The 23,011-nt window shown below is 36.8% G+C and overlaps 1 protein-coding gene across 4 annotated transcripts; it reads right to left on the bottom strand.

The window, feature by feature from the left end:
• Positions 1 to 810: 810 nt before the first annotated feature.
• Positions 811 to 13,206, bottom strand: USP1 (ubiquitin specific peptidase 1). Of its 4 annotated transcripts, none has more exons than XM_039888118.1 (10): positions 12,453 to 13,133; positions 11,416 to 11,534; positions 10,122 to 10,358; positions 8,444 to 8,564; positions 7,762 to 7,866; positions 7,025 to 7,185; positions 5,618 to 5,979; positions 4,548 to 4,718; positions 3,700 to 3,901; positions 811 to 2,773 (listed from the first exon to the last, which is right to left on the bottom strand). In XM_039888118.1, the coding sequence occupies exons 3-10, from the start codon at positions 10,289 to 10,291 to the stop codon at positions 2,038 to 2,040; spliced, it is 2,028 nt and encodes a 675-aa protein (XP_039744052.1). In that variant the 5' UTR covers positions 10,292 to 10,358; positions 11,416 to 11,534; positions 12,453 to 13,133; the 3' UTR covers positions 811 to 2,037. The 4 variants fall into 4 exon arrangements, with proteins under 4 accessions (XP_039744052.1, XP_039744040.1, XP_039744043.1 ...); XM_039888106.1 differs by having other exon boundaries at positions 5,294 to 5,979; positions 12,453 to 13,130; XM_039888109.1 differs by having other exon boundaries at positions 5,294 to 5,979; positions 11,432 to 11,534; positions 12,453 to 13,130.
• Between the last annotated feature and the right edge of the window lie 9,805 nt (positions 13,207 to 23,011).

The following is a 23,011-nucleotide window of genomic DNA, read 5'->3' as shown; positions in this document are numbered from 1 at the left end:
CTACTGACCAGGTACATGAATCATTTAGAACTGATCAAATTTAATACAGTGCCTTCATTCTGTAGTTGGTGTCGAAGATCTCAAAAATGTCTGACTCTCCTGAGCACATCGGTGATGGCTGACGTCTCTCCCCTCCAGCCTACATTTATGATAGGCAATATCATCTCAAACTTCTCCTATCTAATCAAAGACTGAATCACAAAGAGGTTTTTCCAATGAGTCTATAATGTTGGACCACAAGGGGTTAACTCAGGAGTCAGAAAGGTATAATCTTAAAAATATATTTGGGGACAGAGGATCCAGATGAACACTAAGGGAAGAGAGGAATTAAGAATAGAAACTCATTAAAACAAAAAAAGTAACATATGTACTCTTCTTTGGGGGGGGAAGGGGAGATAGAAATAGGTAGAGAATAACCCTTAAGTCATTTCTCATTAGGTTACATTTATGAAGTTTGAGTTGTTTCACACAAATCTATGACAATATCAAGAATTTTAACATAATTATGGTTTAATTATATGTTACTAATTATTTTATGGCTTGGCTCAGAAGAGGCTTCCTCTTACAACATTGGTATACTGAACACTTGCTAACTTCCCATGTACTCTAATTTTCTTTAAACTTTCTCATATCAGGAATCTGTACTAGTTCTTAACCTTGACTGTCCCCTTGAGTATTAGAGGCCCAGGCTCTATCCTAGAACTAGTCCATCAGAAGCCTACGGGTAATGTCCAGGGCTGTTCCTTTTTAAAAGTTCCATTAGTGATTCTGAATTTAGGTGAGAACCATGACTTTTAATATCACACCATCTTATGGAAGAATGTGACTTTATTTAACTATGTAATTTATTAGTTGACAGGCACTCATTTGTTGAAATAAACTATGTTATTCCAATAGAATTTATATATTCTTTAGGATCATTTTTTAGTATTAACACCAAGAATGTCCTTTAACATGATAATTATTTACCAGTTTAATATATTTACAATGAAAATTTAACCAAGTTTTTATGTGTGCCCAAAGCATCATCTAAAGTTTTGCAATTCTGTATTCCATAAAGTTTTATGCCTAAAGGACAACTAGGATGCAACAATTCTTACTGGAAACTTTCAAGTATGACATCTTAGATAGCTAAGTACAATTTGAATTCCATTTGAAAATTTCTTCAACTGTCAGAAAGTATTAAAGATAATTATGCCTGTTTATTCTCTTCTATACATACATTATACACACATACACATATTTTGTTTTAGAGAACCCAGCTGTACATATTTACGGTAAAAATATGCAAGTAAAAAATTGAGCATTAGTATACAGTTTTTAGGCATTTTAAATTTTATTGACCTTATGATTTTTTTTTAAAAAGTTAAACTTAAGGTCATACCTCTAAGTTTGATGTACTATATACAGATCGTGCAGAAAATGACTATGAAGAGATACAAATTGTCCATGCCCAAAAAAGATTTACTAGGGTACAGAATCATCCTTATAAATACATATAAAATTGCTGTAAAGGACTGTCCAGGTTTTCTGAGAGACTTCTGAAGTGATTCAAGGCACAAAATTTACATCATTGTGAATACACACATATTCCAGACTTTGTGCCTCTAATACAGCCCATCAAAGATCTGGCCTTCATGACTTATAAAACTAAATGTACTGAAATGAGATTCTGCTTCTTAGCTGAAAAACCACAGGACCTATAAACATTATGTAGATAATTACTCCAAAATATGGATACAAGTACTTTATTTTTAAAAAGCAAACACAAAAGATAGGTGTAAATTCAAATGCTTCCATTTTGGATAATTAAGAATCTATACAAGGTTGTCCCCAGAAGCTAATGTATAACTAGTCTCTACTAAGTAATGAATTCTAAAATTGACATGGTTTTCAGTAATTAAAATTTCACTATATAAAAACCTAGAGAGACCAATAATATCCAATAGCTTCAAAAGCTAAGCTAAAGAATCTTTGATGTAATTTACTGATGTTTGTCTCGATCTGTTTAATATATACAAGAAAAATACACTCACTTTATAGTTTCTTATAAAATAGCAAATAAGGAGTAGATGTAGGAGATGTAGAAGGGGAAAGAGAATTCAAAAAGTCCTTCTCTTCAGTAACTTTTACTTCAGAATCATCAAAAAGCAACCACTTCCCCTCATATTCCTTTAAGCTTTGCACTACATACGAAATTTTGTTCTCAAATCCACCAATGTTAATGCCCATTTGGTCACTGGATTCCTTGTTTCTATCAGATTCATGGGTCCCATTAGTATTGTTAGTCTCAGAATTTCTGTTTTCAGCAACTGCTGTACTGCCAACTTTATCAGGGTTAGACGCTTTGTTGTATAGCTCATAATCTGCTTTGCTCTTTTGTCCTCCAAGAAGTCCGATAGCTTCTACGTTTTTTTTGTTCAAAACTTTACTTGGCTGTGGGTTTCCACTGACTCTTATTGACACTTCTTCATTGTCATAATTTTCAACCACACCCCGTGCTTCCTCCTCATTCAATGGTTCGGGCTTACCTATTTCACACATTTGGTCGACCACAAAATTTTCTTTATCTAGTTCTAAACTGTTAAGGTCAGTGACTTTAACAGAGGCAGTGTAGTGCCCACTACTAATTGTAATGCCACTATGCATCACAACCGCAAATAATCCATAGCTGTCATTGGTTGGCTTTGTACTCCATTCTTCTAGTGACAATTTAAGAGGTGTCAGTAAAGGAGTGTTGATCTTGGAAAGTCCACCACCATAACAATCAAACCTTTGGGGGAAAAAGAAAAGGTTTTCTGCAATTCCACTTTTTATATACTCAGTTTTACACCCAATATGAAACCAAGTCAAGTCTGAATGAACCCTTAATATTTCAGTGCTTATATGAATAAACACAAGAATAAGAAACAAACCCCCAATTTTCTACACTTATTTACACAAATAAAAACTACTGAAATAAACAGTAATGTTCAGGTGTTTCTGTGAAGGCTTATATATATGGCATCTTCCCCTTTTTATTTTCCTAATTTTGTGCAATAAGAAAATAAATGACATTTAAAAAGCACTGAACTTCAAAAACCAAACTCCTGTATATTTTAGTAGGTCATTTAAATGTAAGTATCTCTACCAAAATTTGGGGACAAAAATAAAATAGTACTATAACCAAAAAAAATCTAGTGAAAGAAAGGACCATATGTCATTCTTCTGCAACAAGAAAGTGTATGGAGAGCTCCTGGGAAGCCTTCATGGTAATTTCAAACACCTTATTAATATAGAAAGGAATAAAATCCACAATGACCTGTATACAGGTCAGAAAGTCAGCCTATCCAAAATGTAATAGGCATTTTTATACTTATCCCTTAATAGCTTTTAGATATTAAATTCCAACTAGAAAAGAATATCAAATTATTCAAACATTAGTTTGATTTCATGGCTTACCTAAAAACTAAAATAATTTTGCCTTTTTCTCCCCTCAAAAAAATCTTATGTATACAAAATCTATTCCCTGCTTTAACCAATTCGACTGTATCTAAAAGATGTGTGGAAAAAATCAGAGTATGTATTCATGTCGAAAGGATTTAAACATGGATTTTTACAGAGAAACTGTTATAAATTACTTCTTTTCTGTGGTTTGAACAAAACTTGTCTTATATAGCAGCTCATTTTCTTCATATAGCTTTTATTTATAATACTCACTCCAAGCCACTAGCAGCAAAGCACTTCAAATGAATGGTTATAACTTCAGGCATTTTGTCAAACAAAAGACTCCGTTCGGCTTCAGTATAATGATGGCAATTTTCACAGAAATATTTATCTTCTCCTACAATCCTCTCCACTGAAGCAAATTGTGAAATTGCCCATCTCAGGGTCTTCATTTCTGTTTTTGGCTCTGGAGAAACTACATAAGAGAATCCTTTCACTCACAAATGAAAAATGTCTCAGACATTTAAAAATTAAGTTTCACAAAGTTCCATGTTCAAAATTAGCATGCAATTTTCATTAACTAATCCTCCCAAATAAATATATTGTTTCAGAAACTCTCACCCTCAATAGTGCACATAACTTTTAAATATTTGTATTTGGTCAGCCAAAACATATTTAGGTGATGGAGCAGGAAAAACATGACAAACCTAGTCTCTGACTCAGTATAAGACAGACAGTTTATATTTAATAGCCTGCTTCCAATATCTGAACAGGTAAACCAGTCTCATGTTTACTTCCTGAAACATTTTCATACTTGTGTGATTTATACTAGACTCATATATTATGTTAATAAAAATATCCTCAGTAGCTCTGAAAAATTCAGGTACCCAAAAGTTAACTTATCAAAGCATTTCATTTTCTCATTAAATACTACATATCAAAATAAAGATGCCACAATTTTCCAAATGCTATTAAACAAGTGAAGCCATATGAGCAAGCTTTATTGTACCAAAGACACTAAAAGCCAGCTTTTTCTCAATAATTATACAAGCTGCTATTAGACTATGCTTGTTGAAGAAAACATTATTCCATGGTCCTTACAAGATTCCAATTTTGCTTACTTTCAGAACTCTCCTCTACTTTGGAAAGCTCATCTTCTTGCACTGGCACACTGATGTCTTGAAAATCTTCTCTTCTTTCTGTTAAACTTTCACATTCTAAGCAACGAGTCCTTAATACCAGCTGACCTTGAAATAATTTCTCTACTAGCTCAAAACCAATTTGCTCTGTGCCTAAAACAAAAACAGCAAAACAGAAAAATGTAAGTCTATACAGATTAGTTCTTCAGCACAGCCCGAATAACAGATTCCACTTAACGCGTAACATGAATAAAAGGCTGATTTTCATCTCAGTTTGCTTATCAGCATTGAGAGGGGCCTCGTTCATGAAATGTAAAGAGTTACTACTGTCTCTAAAAAAGTAAAGAGTCACAATTGTGTCTCCCTTCCTCAAAAACACCCCTTGTTGAAAAGTCCTAAAATAAGGGTGACACTTTTGGTAAAGCTATAACCACATCAATATTACACATTTTCCCTGAGATCTGTAGATCTAGAAGAAACTAGATGGAAATACAGTTCAACTACAGTGTTAACTACTTAGTTCTCTGCTTTAAAAACTGCATTTCACTAAACTGCATTTCACGCATAAAAATACATCTAAGCACAGTGCTTAAAACGCAATTCATTGTTAAAATTTCTCTTTAAAACTTTAGCTAGATTTTATGTTGTACATGTATCTAAGAGAAAATTCCAATTCCGCAACTGTTAATCCGCCTACCTATCAATGTCTAAGAATAAATTATACTGACCTTTGTTTATGGGCTTAACTTCATTACTATTAATGGGCTTAACATTATTCCCCGAAGGTTCAAATCCACAACCATTAGTTGTGTCATCATTTTCATACTTCTCAGAGTCCTCTTCAAAATCATATTCATTTTCTTTAGACTGTCCTTTAGATCCTTGGTTTGTTATTTTCCCCAGACTACAGAATTTAGAAAGAATGCTGGGTTGCTTAGTTGCAGACTTTAACCAATTTATTTTAACTCTTGATTTCTTTTGTGAGGGTCTTGCACTCTCATTTTCAGAAATGTACTTGGGAATTATTTTAGGAGGAATCTCTAATGTATCACCTGTAGCTTTTCTTTTTGATCTGGTTTGTCTCTGGTTGTCTTCCAATGACTGATGTTCCTTGGATACCTTAACTTTTTTCTTCATGTTACCAAATTCATTGTCACTTTTTCTTTTCCCATTTCCTTTTAAGAGTTTTTCTTTATAGTCTTCAGAATGCCTCATGTTGTCCATCTCTATGCTGTTAACACGAATTTCGTCTTTCTCATGAGGTTTTTCTTCTACCTTGTTAGATAATTCTGCCACATTTTTCACTTCTTCTTTTTTTAGGAGTTGGCATGTTTCTTGAATGTTTCCCAAAATACACTGTAATACTTCCTGTGCATCATGCTGTAGATATCCTTCATACATAGGGTTGAGTTCCCTATAAATAAAAATTTCCAATTTATATTAGTTTTGAAGATATAATACAAAAAAAGAAAACCTTTCTATGTTGAAATGAATGCATTTTTATAGGAATATCATAACTATTTTAAAAATCAAAAAACATTTATTCAGCTAATCTGAAACTTAAACTTGTAACTAAAAGTAAAAACAAATTTTACCTCATTATCACAATTACTTTTATCTCTTTTCTGAATACACTGTCAATAGCTTATATGTATAGCTTACCATGTACCAGGTTTTATTCAAAATTGTTTTTATATTACGTGTTCAACGTAATTCTCACAGTAACCCCATGAAGTAGGTATCATCGTCACCACTATTTACAGATAAGGTAACCTGCCCGACGTCACAGAACTAGTTAAGATACAAAGCCAGGATTCAACCTGCTCTTAGCCACCATGCTATACTGCCTTTTAACAAATGTATATCAATGTGTTATTCCTAAGTCTGTTCCTAAACAAAATGATTAATTTTTTAAACATTTAACCTGTAACATTTTGGATAAGGCTATTTTATATATAGGATAAAATTTCATGATCACCAAGAACTCTAATCCAGTTAACAGTTCTAAGCACAAAAATAGAATATTTGGAATTTAGAGTTCTGATGCATAATACATGTTGAATACAGACCTATAATTCACAATCTGAAATCCTTAGGACCAAATGTGTTTGGGAATTCAGAATTTTTCAGATTAAAAATGTGGCACATAAATAAAATATATATCACCAACATGATAGGGGGCAGTATCACCTAAGTAAACACATTACTTCTACAAGAAAATGTATGAATATTCAAAGTATGAATAATGACTATAAATGATCTCATATAATTCTGAAATGAATTTAGTACCAAACTTATGAAAAATGTTTAGTTTTTGGAGTCTCTGGGATATTAAGGACTATAGTTCTGCAGTTTCTAGTTTCCTTGCCCTTTATTGCCATTTGTTCATGTATCACTCTGCTCTAAAGAAAGCAATAAGTAGCTAAATTGGAATCCTAAAATTATATTATAGGCTATACCTGAGTGTATTAAGCAGTCGCCTTGGCTGAGTAGCCAGTTCATCAGTATATTTCTCTGGATTTAAGAGAAAACTAGCCTGAAGCTGTTCAACTGAAATGATCAAGGACTGTAAACTGCATATTAGTTCATAACTTGCCAAAGAATCTTCTTTACAATTTCCCTGTCAAGAAAGAAATACACAAATCAATATTTTTATTTATGAACAAATTAAGTACTTTCCCCCTAGACTTTGTCTCACTAGATAAAACTAGCTTTTTAAAGTTTAGTTTCATTGTAGCACTAATTTTATGGAGATATACAAATAAGCCTTTTAAGAATTATAAGAGTATTTTTTGATTACTTTCTATTATGTGGATGATACTGGTTTTCTATATATATAAGTCAAAGGTTTCTTTGTATTTAAATTTTAAAAATGAGTCAATTGGAAAACAATAGATGAATAACAAGTGGTACAGGATATGATAAATTGTGATGGTGGTATACAAATGACAATGTTTATTGGTAAACAATAAAGGACTGGAGAAGACACTCTAATAAAAGGGGACAATCTAGTTAGTTAGCTACTCTGCAAGAATGAAAAACTGCCTTTCTGACAATGTAAGATACTTAGAAATTCAGTTCTCAGTTATGGTTATCTTTATCATCCTCCGCCCAAATCCTGTGTATTACTTTTTTCTAAGCAAGTAAATTTCCATAAATTTACTTTTTATAATATTCTTTTATTTTTATTTTTTACCTTATCTTTTTGATTGGCTTCATCTTTCAGAGCTTCTTTCTTCCTTGAAATAATATTAAATAAGTGCTTCACTCCAGATTTAAAACCGGGACAAAAATATAATACCTATAAAAAGTGAGATTTTCTGAGTGCTTACTGAACAAACAACATACCTAAGGTCATTCAAACACTTTCATGCTTTTTGTAGACCACTTTTAAATGGGAATTACTTAAAATTCTGAGATTAAGATTTGTATCAAAAATTGTTCTCTATTTCATCATTGTAGCACACTGTCTTCCCTCACTGGCAACAAAGCACTGAGCCTGGCAGATGTTGCTAAGACTTAATAGTTATAAGGGTACAATATAAAACATATAGTTCCAAGCATTAAAATACTTATCACCATAGCACCAGGAATTGGGCAGAAAAAACTAAAAGTTTGGCCATCTTCCACTTAACCAAGTTCCACTCAATTCTGCTATTCCAATTTTATGTTATCACTTTTTCTTACCCCAAAGGAAGCTTCTAACACAAAATTTAGAATCATTATTATTATTTTAGCCCATTCTGGTTTATTTATAATCAAAGGTAAAAATATCGACAACTGAAATCCTCTAATAATGTAAAATTCTCGAAAACATTAAATGTTATATCATTCTTTGCCTACTAAAATTTTATTATATAGCAAAATTGTTAATTTACCTGAAGTATACTATTAAGATAACAAGTATTGCCGAGATTATTCAGTCCCACAAATGGTAACAAGTTTTCTCTCTTCTCACAGTTTATAGGTGAGGACTGTGCTGCAGGAACAACTTGATCACTATTAAGTACAGAGGAGAGGAGAAAGGTATAATAACGTAGTATCTCAAAGAAAAAAGTGGAAATATTACTTCCCTAGATTTATTCTTTCCCCAAAAGTTTATGATCTGAAAAGTATATGGAATTAACTCAGATGACATTTTAAGCAATCTGTATACGTGCAAAAAATTGCTGTACACCTAGCATAAAAAATTTTACAAGTACTTTAAAAACATTACTACACTCAACAAACTTCAAAATAATTCCATCAAGAGGCTATTAATCCCATTTTACACAGTAGAAAATTAAGGAACTGGTATCATGATTTGTTAAGCCAACAGGACACTTTAATCAGGTAGAGCTGACCCTTGAACTATGCAGGGGTTAGAGGTACTGACTTCCCCCACCCCCATGCATGGTTGAAAACCCCTGTATAGCTTTTCACTCCCCCAAAAGTTAACTACTCATAGCCTACTGTTGACTGAAAGCCTTACCAATAAAAAATAAATAAAAAGGTCAATTGACACAATATTTTTTTATGTTATATGCATTATATATGGCATTCTTACAATAAGGTGAGAAAGGAAAATTAAGAACATCGTAAGAGAAAATACATTTACAGTATTTACTGGAAAACATCTGCATGTTACCCGTGTTGTTTAAGGGCCAACTGTAGATTAACTCTCAACAGAAATCTGGAAATAACCTGATTGTGACAGTATTTGGGAGAGGCTGCACTATCTAAGCTGTCAGATTCTATTAATAAAAGAATAAGAGGAAAGAGAGTCTATGAATAGAATTATACAGCTGTTCCTCACTTAAAAATGAATTGTTCATTGTTCAAGTTTATAATTCTATTACCTGACTTTAATAAACAGTAGGTCATCACAGCATTTTTACTTATTTTATAGCTGCTATTACTCTAGCACCTCGAAGTGTTTATAGGCATGCATGCTGGTAAACAAAAGGTTCACATACGATCTCTTAAATCGATTATTGGTAAATATTACAAAATTACACATGAAACCAAATCCACTTTAACCATACAGATTTGTTGAATAGGGAGCTAGTGTAGACTCCAACTGGAGTGACTACTGGTGGAATAAAGTATTCCATTTCAGTCACTGAAAGATTTGCATCAAAAGCATTTATATTCAAGTTTAATTATAATTTATAACTATGTGCACCAACAGTTTTGATAATTCACATACTAGGTATGAAGTTGAAATATCTCAGGTAACTGTCAAGTGTTATGAACCAAAAAAGAATCACCTATTTCTTTACTCTTACACAAAATGTGCTGCAATACAATCAAGGTAAATTAAAAAAATTTTAGTCAATATTTCTCCAGTTTAGTCAAACTGGATGAGCACAATGTAAATGACTTAGCATTATGGATAGCATCCCTGAGGAAAACCACCAGTTTTGTTGTTTCTACTTTATACCGATAGATTTGTCTCACAAATGTATTTTTTGCCTCTACTATCAGGTGAGACTGTCTGGAAGTATCAATCCAAGTTCACTGCTTCTTCATTGATGTGGAATTTTAAAAGTACAGAAATATATTTAAGATACATACATTTCAGACCCTCTATATTCAGAAGCTTTTTCTTCATTTTCTTGAGAATCTGTGAAATCCAAAGCTCTCTTAGTTTCCTTTTTCTGAAAAAACTTCAAGGAAAGTCGGTTTTTCTTTGATGGACTACCTCTTGAAAGCCCATTACTTTCATTAGGTATGACACCAGGCATTTTCTCTTTAAATCTCAAAGTTGACAAGTATTAATTTATACACAGATATTATAATCACCAATCATACCTGTTAATCACAGAGAAAAGGTTTCATTAGTTTGCAGTTATGAGCTGTAGACAATAAAATCATCAATTTTGAAAACAAATTTACCAAGGGATAATACTAATTAGAACTCCGTATTTGAAAACCTAATGCCTGGCAATAACAGGCACTCAATGTTCTTACTGCTTGCCATTTATCCTTAACTTTTCTTACACACACCAAAAAAATATCAGATACTAAATATCAGCCTATTAGATTAAGGGTCACATCACAAAATACCCTATTTTAGTAGAGCTACAGTAAAGTAGGGGTTATTGAGTAAAACCTTAATTTTTATTATTAAATTATTCAGAAAATACTGAGCAACTACCATCTCTAGTTATAAAGGAAGAGATGGGAAACAGTGATGAATGGGAAATCAAAGGATGCTGAAATAAGTGAGTCTTCTTTCCAAGCCTTTTCTAGTTATTAATATGAATACATGAAATAAAGTCTCTAAAAAGTCTGTAAGTTCACTTATACCTAAAAACTTGAGTGTAAAGTAAAACATGAAAGTAGGGATAGTGGTGCACTTTGTGTGTAAGAAAAATTGCTACACTCTGTGTATATAAAATTCTTATGCGCTAGAAACCACATTACACTACTGATTTTCCAAACTTTTTTTAAACTGTAGATTTTTAAAAATATAATGCTTTCTGTAGAAACAAAAATGATTTGGTTTGCCTTCTACAACCTTTCTTCCCAATTTTAAACTTTTGCATTAAAAAAATGACAGTATTTATGGTATTTTTTACATCAGTCCTATTTTTTTATCAGGATATCTGGAGGAAATTATCTGACTGCAGTATTAAAAGAAATTAGAACCCCAAAGCTCAGCAAATGACTTTAAAATACAGATACTGAATAATACCATGAACAAAATTCATTCAAATTCACCTTTGCTAAGCTTTTCACTTAAGATTTCCTCTGGTCTGGGAATTCACAGACTCCGGAACTCCGCAGTGAAACCACATTTGAGACTAAACTCAGAAAGAGCTGGAAAGTTGATCAATTTCCCCATTCCCTCTCCAACTCAACTTACTCTGCTAGGCACTTACTGCTACTGATGAAACGCTATCATGAATGATAAACCAGCCTGCGCTTGTCAGGGATCTCTAAGCATTAATACTTCTCGAAAAAGGTTTTTCTTGGGAGACAAGTCTAAAAAATGATGGAAACTGGATTAGATAGAGTGATCGGACTTAACAGAAGAAAAAGTAATCAAGCAGATGAAATAACAGATTATCAATCCTAATCAATAAACCAACCCTCCCGGCTCCCTCAAAGCAATGATTAAACATTTACCATTCCTGAAAATGTAACATTTTACCAGGTACCGTATATTAAGTTATACTATTTCTTACTCCTTATAACTAGGAGTTGTTCATAAAAAAATGTTTCTCCTATAAGTCTAAATCAAATTTCGCGGAAAACAATGAATCGAGCATTAAATGTTCTTGAGCAAATGACAGCGTGAACACTCAGTCCCATTAGTTTTAAGTTCTTTCCTTTGTAAAATGACGCGACTCAATATCAATTTGTCACACACACAAAAATGCAAAACAAGAATAACATCCTCAACAAAGGTTTAAGACACGTGGAATTCCAAATATTTCTAGAAAAAAATTAAGTTAAACTGTGCAGTAAAATTTAGCAATTACCGACACAGGACAACGTGAGTGCAAACATTTCTCCCTACCCGGCAGCACTACGAACGCAAGAGAAAGCGAAAAATGACGAGATTGTTTTGATGTCTGTGCCGGTCAAACTCAGCACCGGGCATAGCGGGGGGCTGGCCGGTGGCGTCCTTGGCCCGAATCACGACTCCCGGCCTCACACCCGTGGGGTTGGCCTATTTACGCCCAGCCCGCACCTGCCTTCCCGAGTCCCGAGCCGCGGCAGGAGGGGGCGCCCCACCCAGTGCCCGGAGGGCTTAGCTGGGAGCTTGGCAAGGGAGCAGCACCAACACGGTCCTGGGGTCTTCCCTGCAAAGCCGATGCCGGTGTCCCAAAGTAGCCCCACTCGGGAGCCGGCCCAACTTGCCTCGGCACCAGCCCCTCCTCTCCAGGCCCTCCTTACCTAGTCATGGCCCAAAGCGAGGTCCGCGGCGGTGACGCCGGCGAGTCCAACCGGGACGAGTGTGAGTACGACAGATGAGACCTTGCCCCGAGCCCGCGGAGTCCCCGACCCGAGGAAAGCTGGTCGGCTCACCCACCCCGCGGGGGAGTGACCATTCGCTATCAAGAGCGGGAACCCAGGCCGCCGCTCGGTCCTGCCTTGCGCCGGCACCAACTACATTCCCGGAGCGGCGCCCGCCCGCGCCTGCCCCGGGCTAGTGAGGAGCGCAAGAACTAATCCCGCTGGCGAAGCGCCGGAACCGCTAGGGTCTTTCCCACTCCACCACCGAGGGGAACTTGGCGCGTTTTCCTCAGTCTCAGGACCCCCGTGTTTTAGCCTCCGCCCGCGCCAGCGCTGCGATTGGAGGTGGCGTCCTTCGAAAATGCCGGTTCTAGTCTCCACAGTGCAGAGACGCGAAAGGTATGAGCCGCCTCGCGACCGCCACTCTCCCCGCTGTCACGCATGGGCTCCAGAACCAGCTGGAACGGTAGTTTCCCCCAAGATCCTAACGGGTTCTGCAGTTTCAAATAGCGCAGGCATGGTCACGGGCAGCTCGCGCGGGTCCTTGCTGAGGGCGCGCGCTAGGAGCTAGAGGCCTGGCTGGCGGGCTCGAGCCTCACATTCCCCCCGCCCTCTTTTTTCTTTTTAACCATTCGTGCGCGCGAGTTGAAGGAAAAGCGTACGGGTCGGGAGACGGGACAGAGAGAAGATGGGACGGGCTCCTCGGAGAAGGAGCCGCCAGGTGCTCAAATCCACCAATCCGTGATGAACAATTCCCCCCCACCCTGTTCCCACCCACCAGCCAAAAGGAGCCAATCAGAAGTACCTAGGCAAAAAAGCCAATTGAATGGGCGGGGATAGAAAGTCCAGCCAATATCAAGAAGAAGAAAAGAGGGATCCAGCCAATCATTGTTAGACATACAGAGTGTTCTTAAGAAGCTGTTCCCCTCCTTCCTCTCTCATTGGTGCTCGAGTGCGCGCTTTTACTGCCGACAGTTAAATCTCGCTCTGCGTTTTGCGAATCCTCCGCGGTGGGACGCCCCGGAGGGTGCGGTTTCCGGAGTGAAGCCCTCGCAACAAGCCCCGCCCCCTTTCTTGTGTACACACTCGGGCGGGGTTACTTGGGAGACTGGTTTCGGAAAATGGTTGACTTGTTGTTGGGCGCTGGGGTTTTCTCTTCGCAGCCGAACGGCTATGCAGTAAAAACAAGCGTTGCCATGGATAACTGTAAATTCTCAGCGGAATACTGTAGAGCTGAGGCTCCTTCCTCTGCCTCGCTTCGCTTCGTTTTCTTCTGTTTACCCTGCCGGACAAGGAAACGAACTAGCATTTTAAGGCCCATTTGGAGATGGGACAGCTGCAAAGGATTCCTGCGCGAGCCCTTACTAAAAGACTCAAAAACGGCGAGGCAGGCCTCACCTGGTTTTGGCTTCTTTCTGTGTTTGTATGCTTATCTTTGTGAGGCGACCTCACAACTTCGCAGAGCACGTGTTGCAGTTAAGCAGAATAACTTCAAGCATGTTTTTAGGTGTTTACTATGTGCCAGGTGGTTTTCAGGGCGCTAGGGATATGGCCTAAATGAAACACATTTCCTGCTCAAAGGGAGCTGTACGTTGTAGACGGGAACAGAAGTTAAAATGATAGGGAAAGGTATAAAGGATGGAGTGTTTTAGACAGGATAATCTGGAAAGCGACTTCTTTGAGTTGATATTAGAGCAGAGAGCTAAATGAAAGCAGAGAGAACCTTGGAGGAATCTAAGGTAAGGATGGTCCAGACAAATCACCTAGGAATGCCTTTGTAACCACCCATCACAGCCCAAATATACTACCTTCCCAATTCTAGGTTGTTAACAGCTCTTTTCGCTGGAAAAAATGATCCTCCCGTGGCAGATGCTCTGTTTTTCTAAAATATCCCTTTAATAAATCTTTTCTAAATTTCTTTGACCTGTAATTCTTCACTGTCGAAGAACTGAGGAAAAATGCACATTACACTTCTGGAGCATTATATCCCCCATGCCACTGGAGTGACCGTGAAGTTTAAATCCCCGCCCCCGGCTCAATGGTAATAGTCCGGGCAGAGACAACAGCAAGTTAGAAAAGTCCTGAAGCTTAATTTGCTTGGCATCTGAGAAAGAAGCCAAGGAGGCCAGGGTGCTTAGAATAGAGTGAGCCACCGTGAGAGGATTATGGGAAATAAGATTAGTGTCGTGGCTGGGCTCTGATTAAGCAGGGTAAGGTGATGGATGCTTTTGGATGGTTTTGGGCTGGAATGATATGTAAAGGGGCTAGTTGTAGTGGATAGACTGTTGACCTTCAAAAGTGCAAGCAATTAGTACTGCTAGGAGGCTATTTCAGTAGTCCATGGAATAAAGTATGGTGGCTTGGAAAAAGTTGGTAGCAGTGAAAATGTTGAAAACTAGTAGAATTCAGAACATATTTTGAAGTAGAGCCAACAGGGTCTACTGGATGAAAAAAAAGAGAGAGACAAGGATTTTTTTTTTTTTAACCGAAGCAAGTGGATCGTGGTTGGTTCTCCCTAAAGAGGAACACTGAGATCTAGCGATTTGGATGGAGGATCCACTGTTCTTAGACATTAAGATTGAAATAACTATATCACATACAAGTAGAGATGGTGAGCCAGCAGATAACCAATTCTGGAACTGAGCAGAGAATTTGGATGAGGGTATATAAATCTGGGAGTCACCAAGTGGTATTTTAAACCATGAGGCTGGAAGAAATCACCTAGAATGAATCACCCTAAAAAATATCTTAAGGGCATTGATGACTTCTTCCCTCACCAACCCAGGATTCCTGAATTCAGATAATTGTCCCTTAATTTACCCACCTTAGAATCAGTCTCTTAGTTTGCCATTGCGTACAATGGACTGGAGCATCTCATTCTCTTATGCTAGCAAAATCATTGCTACTCTCAAACTCTGCTAGGACAGATAACCAATTCTAATTTCCTATTCTAATTTTTCTAATTCTAGTTTTCCTATCTGAATTGAGATCCTATTGTCTGTAGCCACTGTCCTTCCTGTACCATTTACAATATCAAAGTTCATTTGCGGAAAATAGAGTACCTGTTATAAGTACAAAGGGTACAGAATACTTGGGAGTGTTGATTAAATAGACTCTAAGATTAGTTTTTCAGGTATGAGTCCCAAGGTCTTCATAGAACCAAGTCACCAAGGGAGCAATGACTCTTTAATGATCAGGAAATGATGATTTTTGAACTACGTTGCTCCTGCAATTGCCTAGGAAACCATTGCCATCAAAAAGCTGCTTGTGTTGCCAAGTTCAGAACCACACTGTACCCACAGTGATGTATACCAACACAATACGTGTCCTAAATCCTGCCCATCAAGGCCCACAGAACTAGTGGCTGTACATGGAAACTGCTAATGCTGCTCCAGAAATACCAATCACCTTACGTGCTTATCAGTAGCAACAGCGGAAACTCATACATGCAGGTCAGGCTTGGTGTATCTCTGGCGAAATAATTCATGCGAAAATTTAAAGGGTTTCTCATCTTTTTTCTTCTGGTCATTTCTGTGTGAGAGAAAGGACAGCCACAGTTCTTGCCTAGATATAGTTTTTGTTTGTTTGTTTTAAGTTTATTGGGGCAACATCAGTTAATACAATTATATAATTTTCAGATGTACATTATAATTTGACATCTATATATTCTATTGTGCGATTACCACCCAAAGTCCAGTTTCCTTCAGCTATCATATTATATATCGTTTTTAAGCCCCAAACACTGTTTTATTTCTTAGCTTCTCTGTGCTGAGCAGCTGCCTCACCCTTAATAACAGCTAACTTTGGGACATCTAAAACAATGGTATTTAACAGGTTGACAGCATTCTTAATCCCATATTTGTCAGCTTTGTATGGCTTAGTGGCAGGCATATTTCCTTCCAAGGCTTTTGTTCACAGACACAATTTCTATATGCTTTGATTTGGAGGTATAGAAATAGTTGGGTTTTTTGTTTTGTTTTGTTTTTAGCCCTTTAAGGCCCCAAATTATGGGACTCTTGATCCACTTATAGACAGAGATCCCCTCTTAACAAAACTGTATTCTTTTTCCACCTCTACATGCAGATTGGCTAGCTCTGGCCTGAGTTCATTTCTCATAGAAATTTGCTGAAAGTGGGAAGAAAAAGCCAGTAAATACCAAGGTTATAAATTTTTCCAATTCCCTTCATGTCTCAAATATCTTGCAAATGGACAAGCATCACCAGGTTTCTATCTTACAATATCTGAGTCTGCCCAAATGCTTCCACTAAACCAATACATTTCTTTTAAGGTTATGCTATCTATGTGCAGCAGAAATTTATAGCCTTCTGGCCACTAGATCTATAATTAGGGTTAAGTCAGCATTACCTGGTTGGGAGGTACTGTGCCTGATGATGGAGGTAAAGGACTATTCCCCAAAGAACATGCAAGACCTACCAGCATGTACCATCAGGAGCTTGGGGACCATGCATGTTTTTCCACAAGTCACAGGTAGCAGCTGAAGGTAGCAGAGGCCTCCCAGACTTTGGCTCACTGATAGCAATGGGGATGACTAGGACCCCAAAACAATAGAGGCCAGGTGGCAGTGTTCAACTACCAGAAGCCAAGAGGTTACAGTTATAATATGAACCTGACCCACACAGTTATGGAAATGATTAATAGAACATGTTATCCTTTGGAGTAAAATAAATAGGCAGCTAACAAAGGTCTTATTAGTTTGTATCAGCAGAAAAAAAATCAAGAATAGGTGACCAGGAGGCTAAGGTCTGTCACCCAATAATATTATAATTCCTTAATCAGTTTTCAGAGCTGAGCCAGTTTATAGACCTAGAACCCATTAACTGAAGAGGCCCGCAGAAGGAAGGACCCAGCTACACTTCAACACGTATAAATGGTAATGATTTCCATAGTCCATCCCCAAAGTATCTTTGGTCATTTACTTGGGTAATTGTACCTTGGGGAAATGGGAATACCCAGACATTTCAAGGACAGTTAGACACAGGGTCTGAACTGACATTGATATCCAGAGATCAGAAGTATCATTATGGCCCTACGTCTGTTAGACTAAAGATATAAAGAGGCTAATCAAGTGAGGTCATGGCAAAGTCCAGCTCAGAAGGAGTCTATTGGCTCTGGGGCCCACCCAGTGGTCATTTCCCCAGTCCCAAATGTATAATGGGATTGACCTATTTGGCAACTGGTACAAAACCATTGAGACCTTTGCCTCTGGAATAAAAGCTATCATAGTGGAGAAGGCCAAGTGGAAGCCTCTGAAATTGCCTCCTCTCCCTAGCCTAACATGGCATAGGAAATCAAAACAACATTATATCTCAGAAGAGGATGGCAGCAATTAGTACCATTCTTATGAATTTAAAAGATACAGAGGTGCTGATTCCCATTGTATCTCCATTTAACCCACTATGTGTCCATGCAAAAAAATAGATGGACTCTGAAGGATGACAGTACATTATGGCAAGCTCACCAATTAGTAGGCCTGATGGCAGCTGCTGTGCCAGATGTGGTATATTTGTTAGAATAAATTAATACTGCTTCAGGTATTTGGTATACATCATTGATTTAGTGAATGCATTCTTTTCTATTCCAATCTTAAGAAAGGATCAGAAACAGCTGGGATTCCCATGCAACAGACAAAGTACACATTTACGGTGTGCCCCAAGACTATGTTAACATTTCTGACCTCTGTCATAAAATAGTTTGAAGAGATCTGGACCTTCTGGACACCCTGCAGAACATCATGTTAATCTATTACGCCAGTGACATCCAGCTGATGAGGCAGGATAAGCAAATTATAATTGTATCAGGAGAATTAAAGAATTAAAAGTGTACATGCATGGTGGAAGTGCAAAGGAGTGTGCACAAGAAAACTAAATCCTATATTGGGAAGTCAATAGGTAATGGCTAACTGAAAAATCAAAAAGAAATATGAACATGTTATTTAGATATGTGCAGGTAAATAGCAAAGAATGAGCTAAAAGTTGAAAGTGAGAGAATGAGAAGTCTTGAAATCATTTAACTTTAAATCATGTACATGGATCGCTTAAAAAAGCAAAAAACTTTTTTTAAAAACATTGTAAATGAATTTTTTCTGATTTCATCCCTTGACAAGGTCAGTACAAAGAGGCTTGACAGGAGTAGGAGTATTTGGATTGGGTGACAATTCTTCCAACCCTCACTCTGTGGGTGCAAGGTAAAGGCAGATTCAGTATATGAACACTTGGCCTTCATCCAGTATCTTTAGTAACTGCGAGAGGCAACCGACCTCAAAACATCTGGTAAAACCACTATCCAGTAATTAAATTTAAATTAAAAAGATTATTTCCACAAATTAAAGTCTGTTTAAAAGGTAAAATCCACTTGGCTTCAAAATTTTAAATTCTTTTTCATAGTCTCAAGCCCCAGGATCAGGTGGGCGGACCTCCCATACCTATGAAAAGAATGCCTTGCCCCACTTCCGTAATGCTTGCTAACAATTTAGTAGATGAATGTCCAGTAAGTGGGTGGGTGTTGAGTGGGTAGCAGGAAGTCTCAAGAGCCTATTTAGAGCCTATTTATATTTCATGGGAAGAAGAGTCTTGTCTTTCACATGCCAGTAAGATTCTTATTTTTTATATGTTTAACCCATCCTGAAAAGAGACCTACATTTAAACTTCAACAATATTTTTTCTTCTCTGAATAAAATTTACTTTAATAAAATACTAAAAATTCGAAGAGAAAATAATTCTCATTCTTTTGAGAATTATTATACACTCATGGCTTTTTACATTTTTGTTTTAAGAAAATATAAGTTTTATTTCCTTTTTGAAGCAAAGACTCACAGTTTAACCTGTGGGGACTTCTTTTCAATTGGCTTCTAGGTCTTCTCAACATTCTGAAAGCATCCCATGACCAAGCCCAAAGTCAACATGTAGGGGTCTTCTCAGGGCATGGCTGTTGGGGTGGGGGTGGGGGTTACACATGAGGATAGGGCTGAGTCTGACTCTGGAGTCATTAAGGTTTCAGTCTACTCCAGTCTTCCTGTGAGTATTATCTTAATAAAGTATAAGTCCTACCAGTCAGGGATATATCAGACAGATGAGCTAATATTAATACAGAATTTTATATGAGATTTGGTCTAAAGAGCCACTTCACTGTAATTAGTTTTTATATACAAATATATGTATTTCCCAGTTTGATTTTTAACTTTTATCCAAGGCAGCTCAATGTTGAACTCTAATTTTTTATATGTAAAAAGTCTTTAAATAATATATATATTTACTTCATCTATAGCCCCCAAAGACAATTAAGAATTTTTAAAGCAACTCGATATTATGATAAAATTAATATTACAGTTAAGCATTATCACAAATATCACGGTTTAATAAAACTATACAATAAGATTTTTTAAATGCTTTTTGTGGATTTGTATTTTATATTTTCATATATGATTTATAAGAACTAATTTATAAGAGAGAGGGTATATGGATTATGGATTATGTTACATTTCAACTGCAATGCATTTACCTTACATTCATACTTCTTTCAATGCAGTCATAAAATATTTTAGCCACCTTAACTTTAGGAAAAAGTTTTGAATCTTTGCAAAGAATACAATAAACCAAGTTTGTATTCCCAATTTTATATTTTATAGTGTCTATACATTCCCCTTAAGATGTGAACCACAAGTCGCATTTTAAAAATTAAAGTTCATTTAAAAAAAAATTTTACCAATAGGTTTTCTTTTTAATTTCACATATTAACATTAAGGAAATTTCCACAGTAGGAAATGTTAACATTTCTAGATTAGTTGTGTCACATATTGTATTATTTGAACTTAAACATTTAACATAAAAGCTGTAAGATTTGGAATTATAAAGTTTACATAAAAAAACAAAAGACATAACTCATGTGATTTCTCTTTCCTACTGAAAAAGAAAAAAGAATGGCTTAGCTTCTTTATTGTCAACCCAGAAACCATGGTCTATGGAATCAAGATTTAAAGTGACACCTTTTATTCCCTTAGGCGTTTGTTACAGGATGTGTAGGTACGTGTGTGATCATGTGCATGTACAAGCATTTTATTATTATTATACCTTAACAATTTTTTGTCTGTATGCTGCCACTTTTTTGAAGCTTGGACATTTTTTTCTCCTGTAAGGTTATACTAAAAAACAAAATTATTGGTTAAAATAATTTAATTCATAACACCTTTGCCTTATTAATTTATCATAATACATTGCAATACTGATAACAGTTATGTTTTTAAGTTCACACATAAAACATGCTTATGCATATTCATTCTTACAGACATTTTAAAATAATTTGTTCTCATAGCTTTTTCCAGTAGAAGATTTATGTTTTCAATTAAGAATTTTATTTGGTTGCTTATAAGGAACATTTTGTAAACACTCATTTTTGAGATCTTTAAACATCCAAATATTTGCACAAATTTCATGGTTTTTAAGGTATGCTCTTTCAATTCTTTGTCTTTAGGAGTAAACAACGTATTACATTAAAAGTTTCTCATAAGTATAAATTATTTTTGATTTTTCCTCATTTCAATTTATAAAATCTGTAATTTCTGCCATTTCTTTTCTCTCTCTTGTCTTTTTGTCAATGGGACATAGGAAGCAGGTTAGGCCTGACACCTAGTTTTGCTGAAGAACTATGACCTGGCCTTTCAGATTTTTGAAGTCTTCCAAGCTGGGCTTTCTACGAGTACTCCATTGTCTCTTCATATATTAAAGTCTAGTCCACTGGGACTTCTTGGAGTATCCTGCTGGCTTGAGTTTCAAGTTCATCTTTCAAACAGCAACATCTTGTGCCAAATTATCTATGGTACACTGATTTTAACCATTTATAAATTATCGACATTGCGTATACATTAAATATGTTAATGAGCATGTCCTTGGAACTACCCTCTATCTCAGTTCTCACAAGAAAAAACATCCTTGGACTATCCAGCTTTGATTTATGCAGGATATTTCCTCAATTCACACAAAAGAGCATCACATTCAAATGGTCTATTCTTAGTTCAATACTTTTTCAGAGTAAAGGCCAAAGCTTCTAGATCCTCATCCTTAAAGGCCACTTGGGAAAGGGCAGCCAGGATGTCTGACAGGTGCACCTCTGGGAAAATTCAGTATGTTGCCTTATTGAGTCTTGAGTTTTGAACCTGTTGTTTTATCATCTTCACATACAGAAGTAGCTATATTTCACTTCATTCAGGAAGACTCACTCATTGATATTGCATTTTTCCTTAAGTGTAAACACCATTTTTTACACTTTTCTTACTTAAGAGTAAATCTAGAAGAGCTGTCAGTGAAAGGCATGATCCTACACCAGAGTTAGGATATCAGGCTATTCTCCATGGAAGGACCCCAAGAGTGATTTCAAAGGGCCTATGGGTTTTGATGCCAGTATTGGATGTTTCATCCAACTATCTATCTATTAAACAAAGTAACTCCAAGTCAAGGGACCACAGATTGTTGAAATAAATCAGGCTTCGCACTGTTTGTTAAGATCTTCTGGACAATATTGTAATTTGGCCAATTTCAACAATTGCTGGGGACAGAATGGGAAAGATTAGAACTGAGAACACCTGCATGATCAAAACTGTCTCTTATTCCTAGAGGCAAAACAGACATATTTTTATAGTGGAAGAGTCACATAAAGATGTCAGCATTATGGCAGAGTGAGTTGATTCCTTTGTTTCTCCTCTTAAATTCACAAGTCAGACAACTATAACTCAACAAAGGATCCTCTCCTCAGCACACAAACACACTAGAAAGATCCACATGTTGGAACATCTGAAAGTGGGAATATTGGCATGAATAGAAAAGGCAGGATGAGGGAAAGACAAGACAATGGCAACAGATACAGTTTGGTGCCCACCTTAGCTCCAATGAATATGGTAGGGGTGGAGAAGTTGAGATGTAGCCCTCATACTTCAATCTGGAGTGTAAGAGAGGCAGAAGCAGTATTTCCCCCCAAAACAGGCAGCATCCTTTCCCCTTCCCCATCTCAGCAGACACCAGTAGATGTGGTTGGGAAGCCTTAAACAGTACATCAGTATTGACAGCCATTGCTGGTAGGCATGGGGAGATTGTAAACCTGCCTCCCTTGCCCCACCGATCCTGAGAGCCAGGTAGAGAAAGCTGAGATACAGCTTTAAACAGTACAGTGATGCCAACAGTCACTGGTGGCAGTGGGGCAGAGCCTTGAAATCGTACACTTACACCCATCCTGGCAGAGCCCAGTAGAGGCAGTAAAGACATTTCCAAAAACACAGCCAGACCGGTGACCATTAGTAAAAAGAATATAGCACTGGGGACTCACAAAACCCGTTCTCTACCACCCACCACATTGCCCTACCATAGTGGTAGTGCCCCGTAACTGAGGCGAGCCTGTCACAGAGGGGACACCCACCAGTACAGTGGGTACTCCTTAACTGAAGAGATGCCATTCAACCATGATCCCAGGGATGTGAATAATGCAAGTAAGAA

Source organism: Pteropus medius, unplaced genomic scaffold, assembly GCF_902729225.1.
Source record: "Pteropus medius unplaced genomic scaffold, Ma_sr-lr_union100, whole genome shotgun sequence".
In the NCBI taxonomy this organism is placed as follows: domain Eukaryota; kingdom Metazoa; phylum Chordata; class Mammalia; order Chiroptera; family Pteropodidae; genus Pteropus; species Pteropus medius.
Note: the sequence above shows the minus strand (reverse complement) of the source record. Positions and strands in the feature narration are given on the sequence as shown.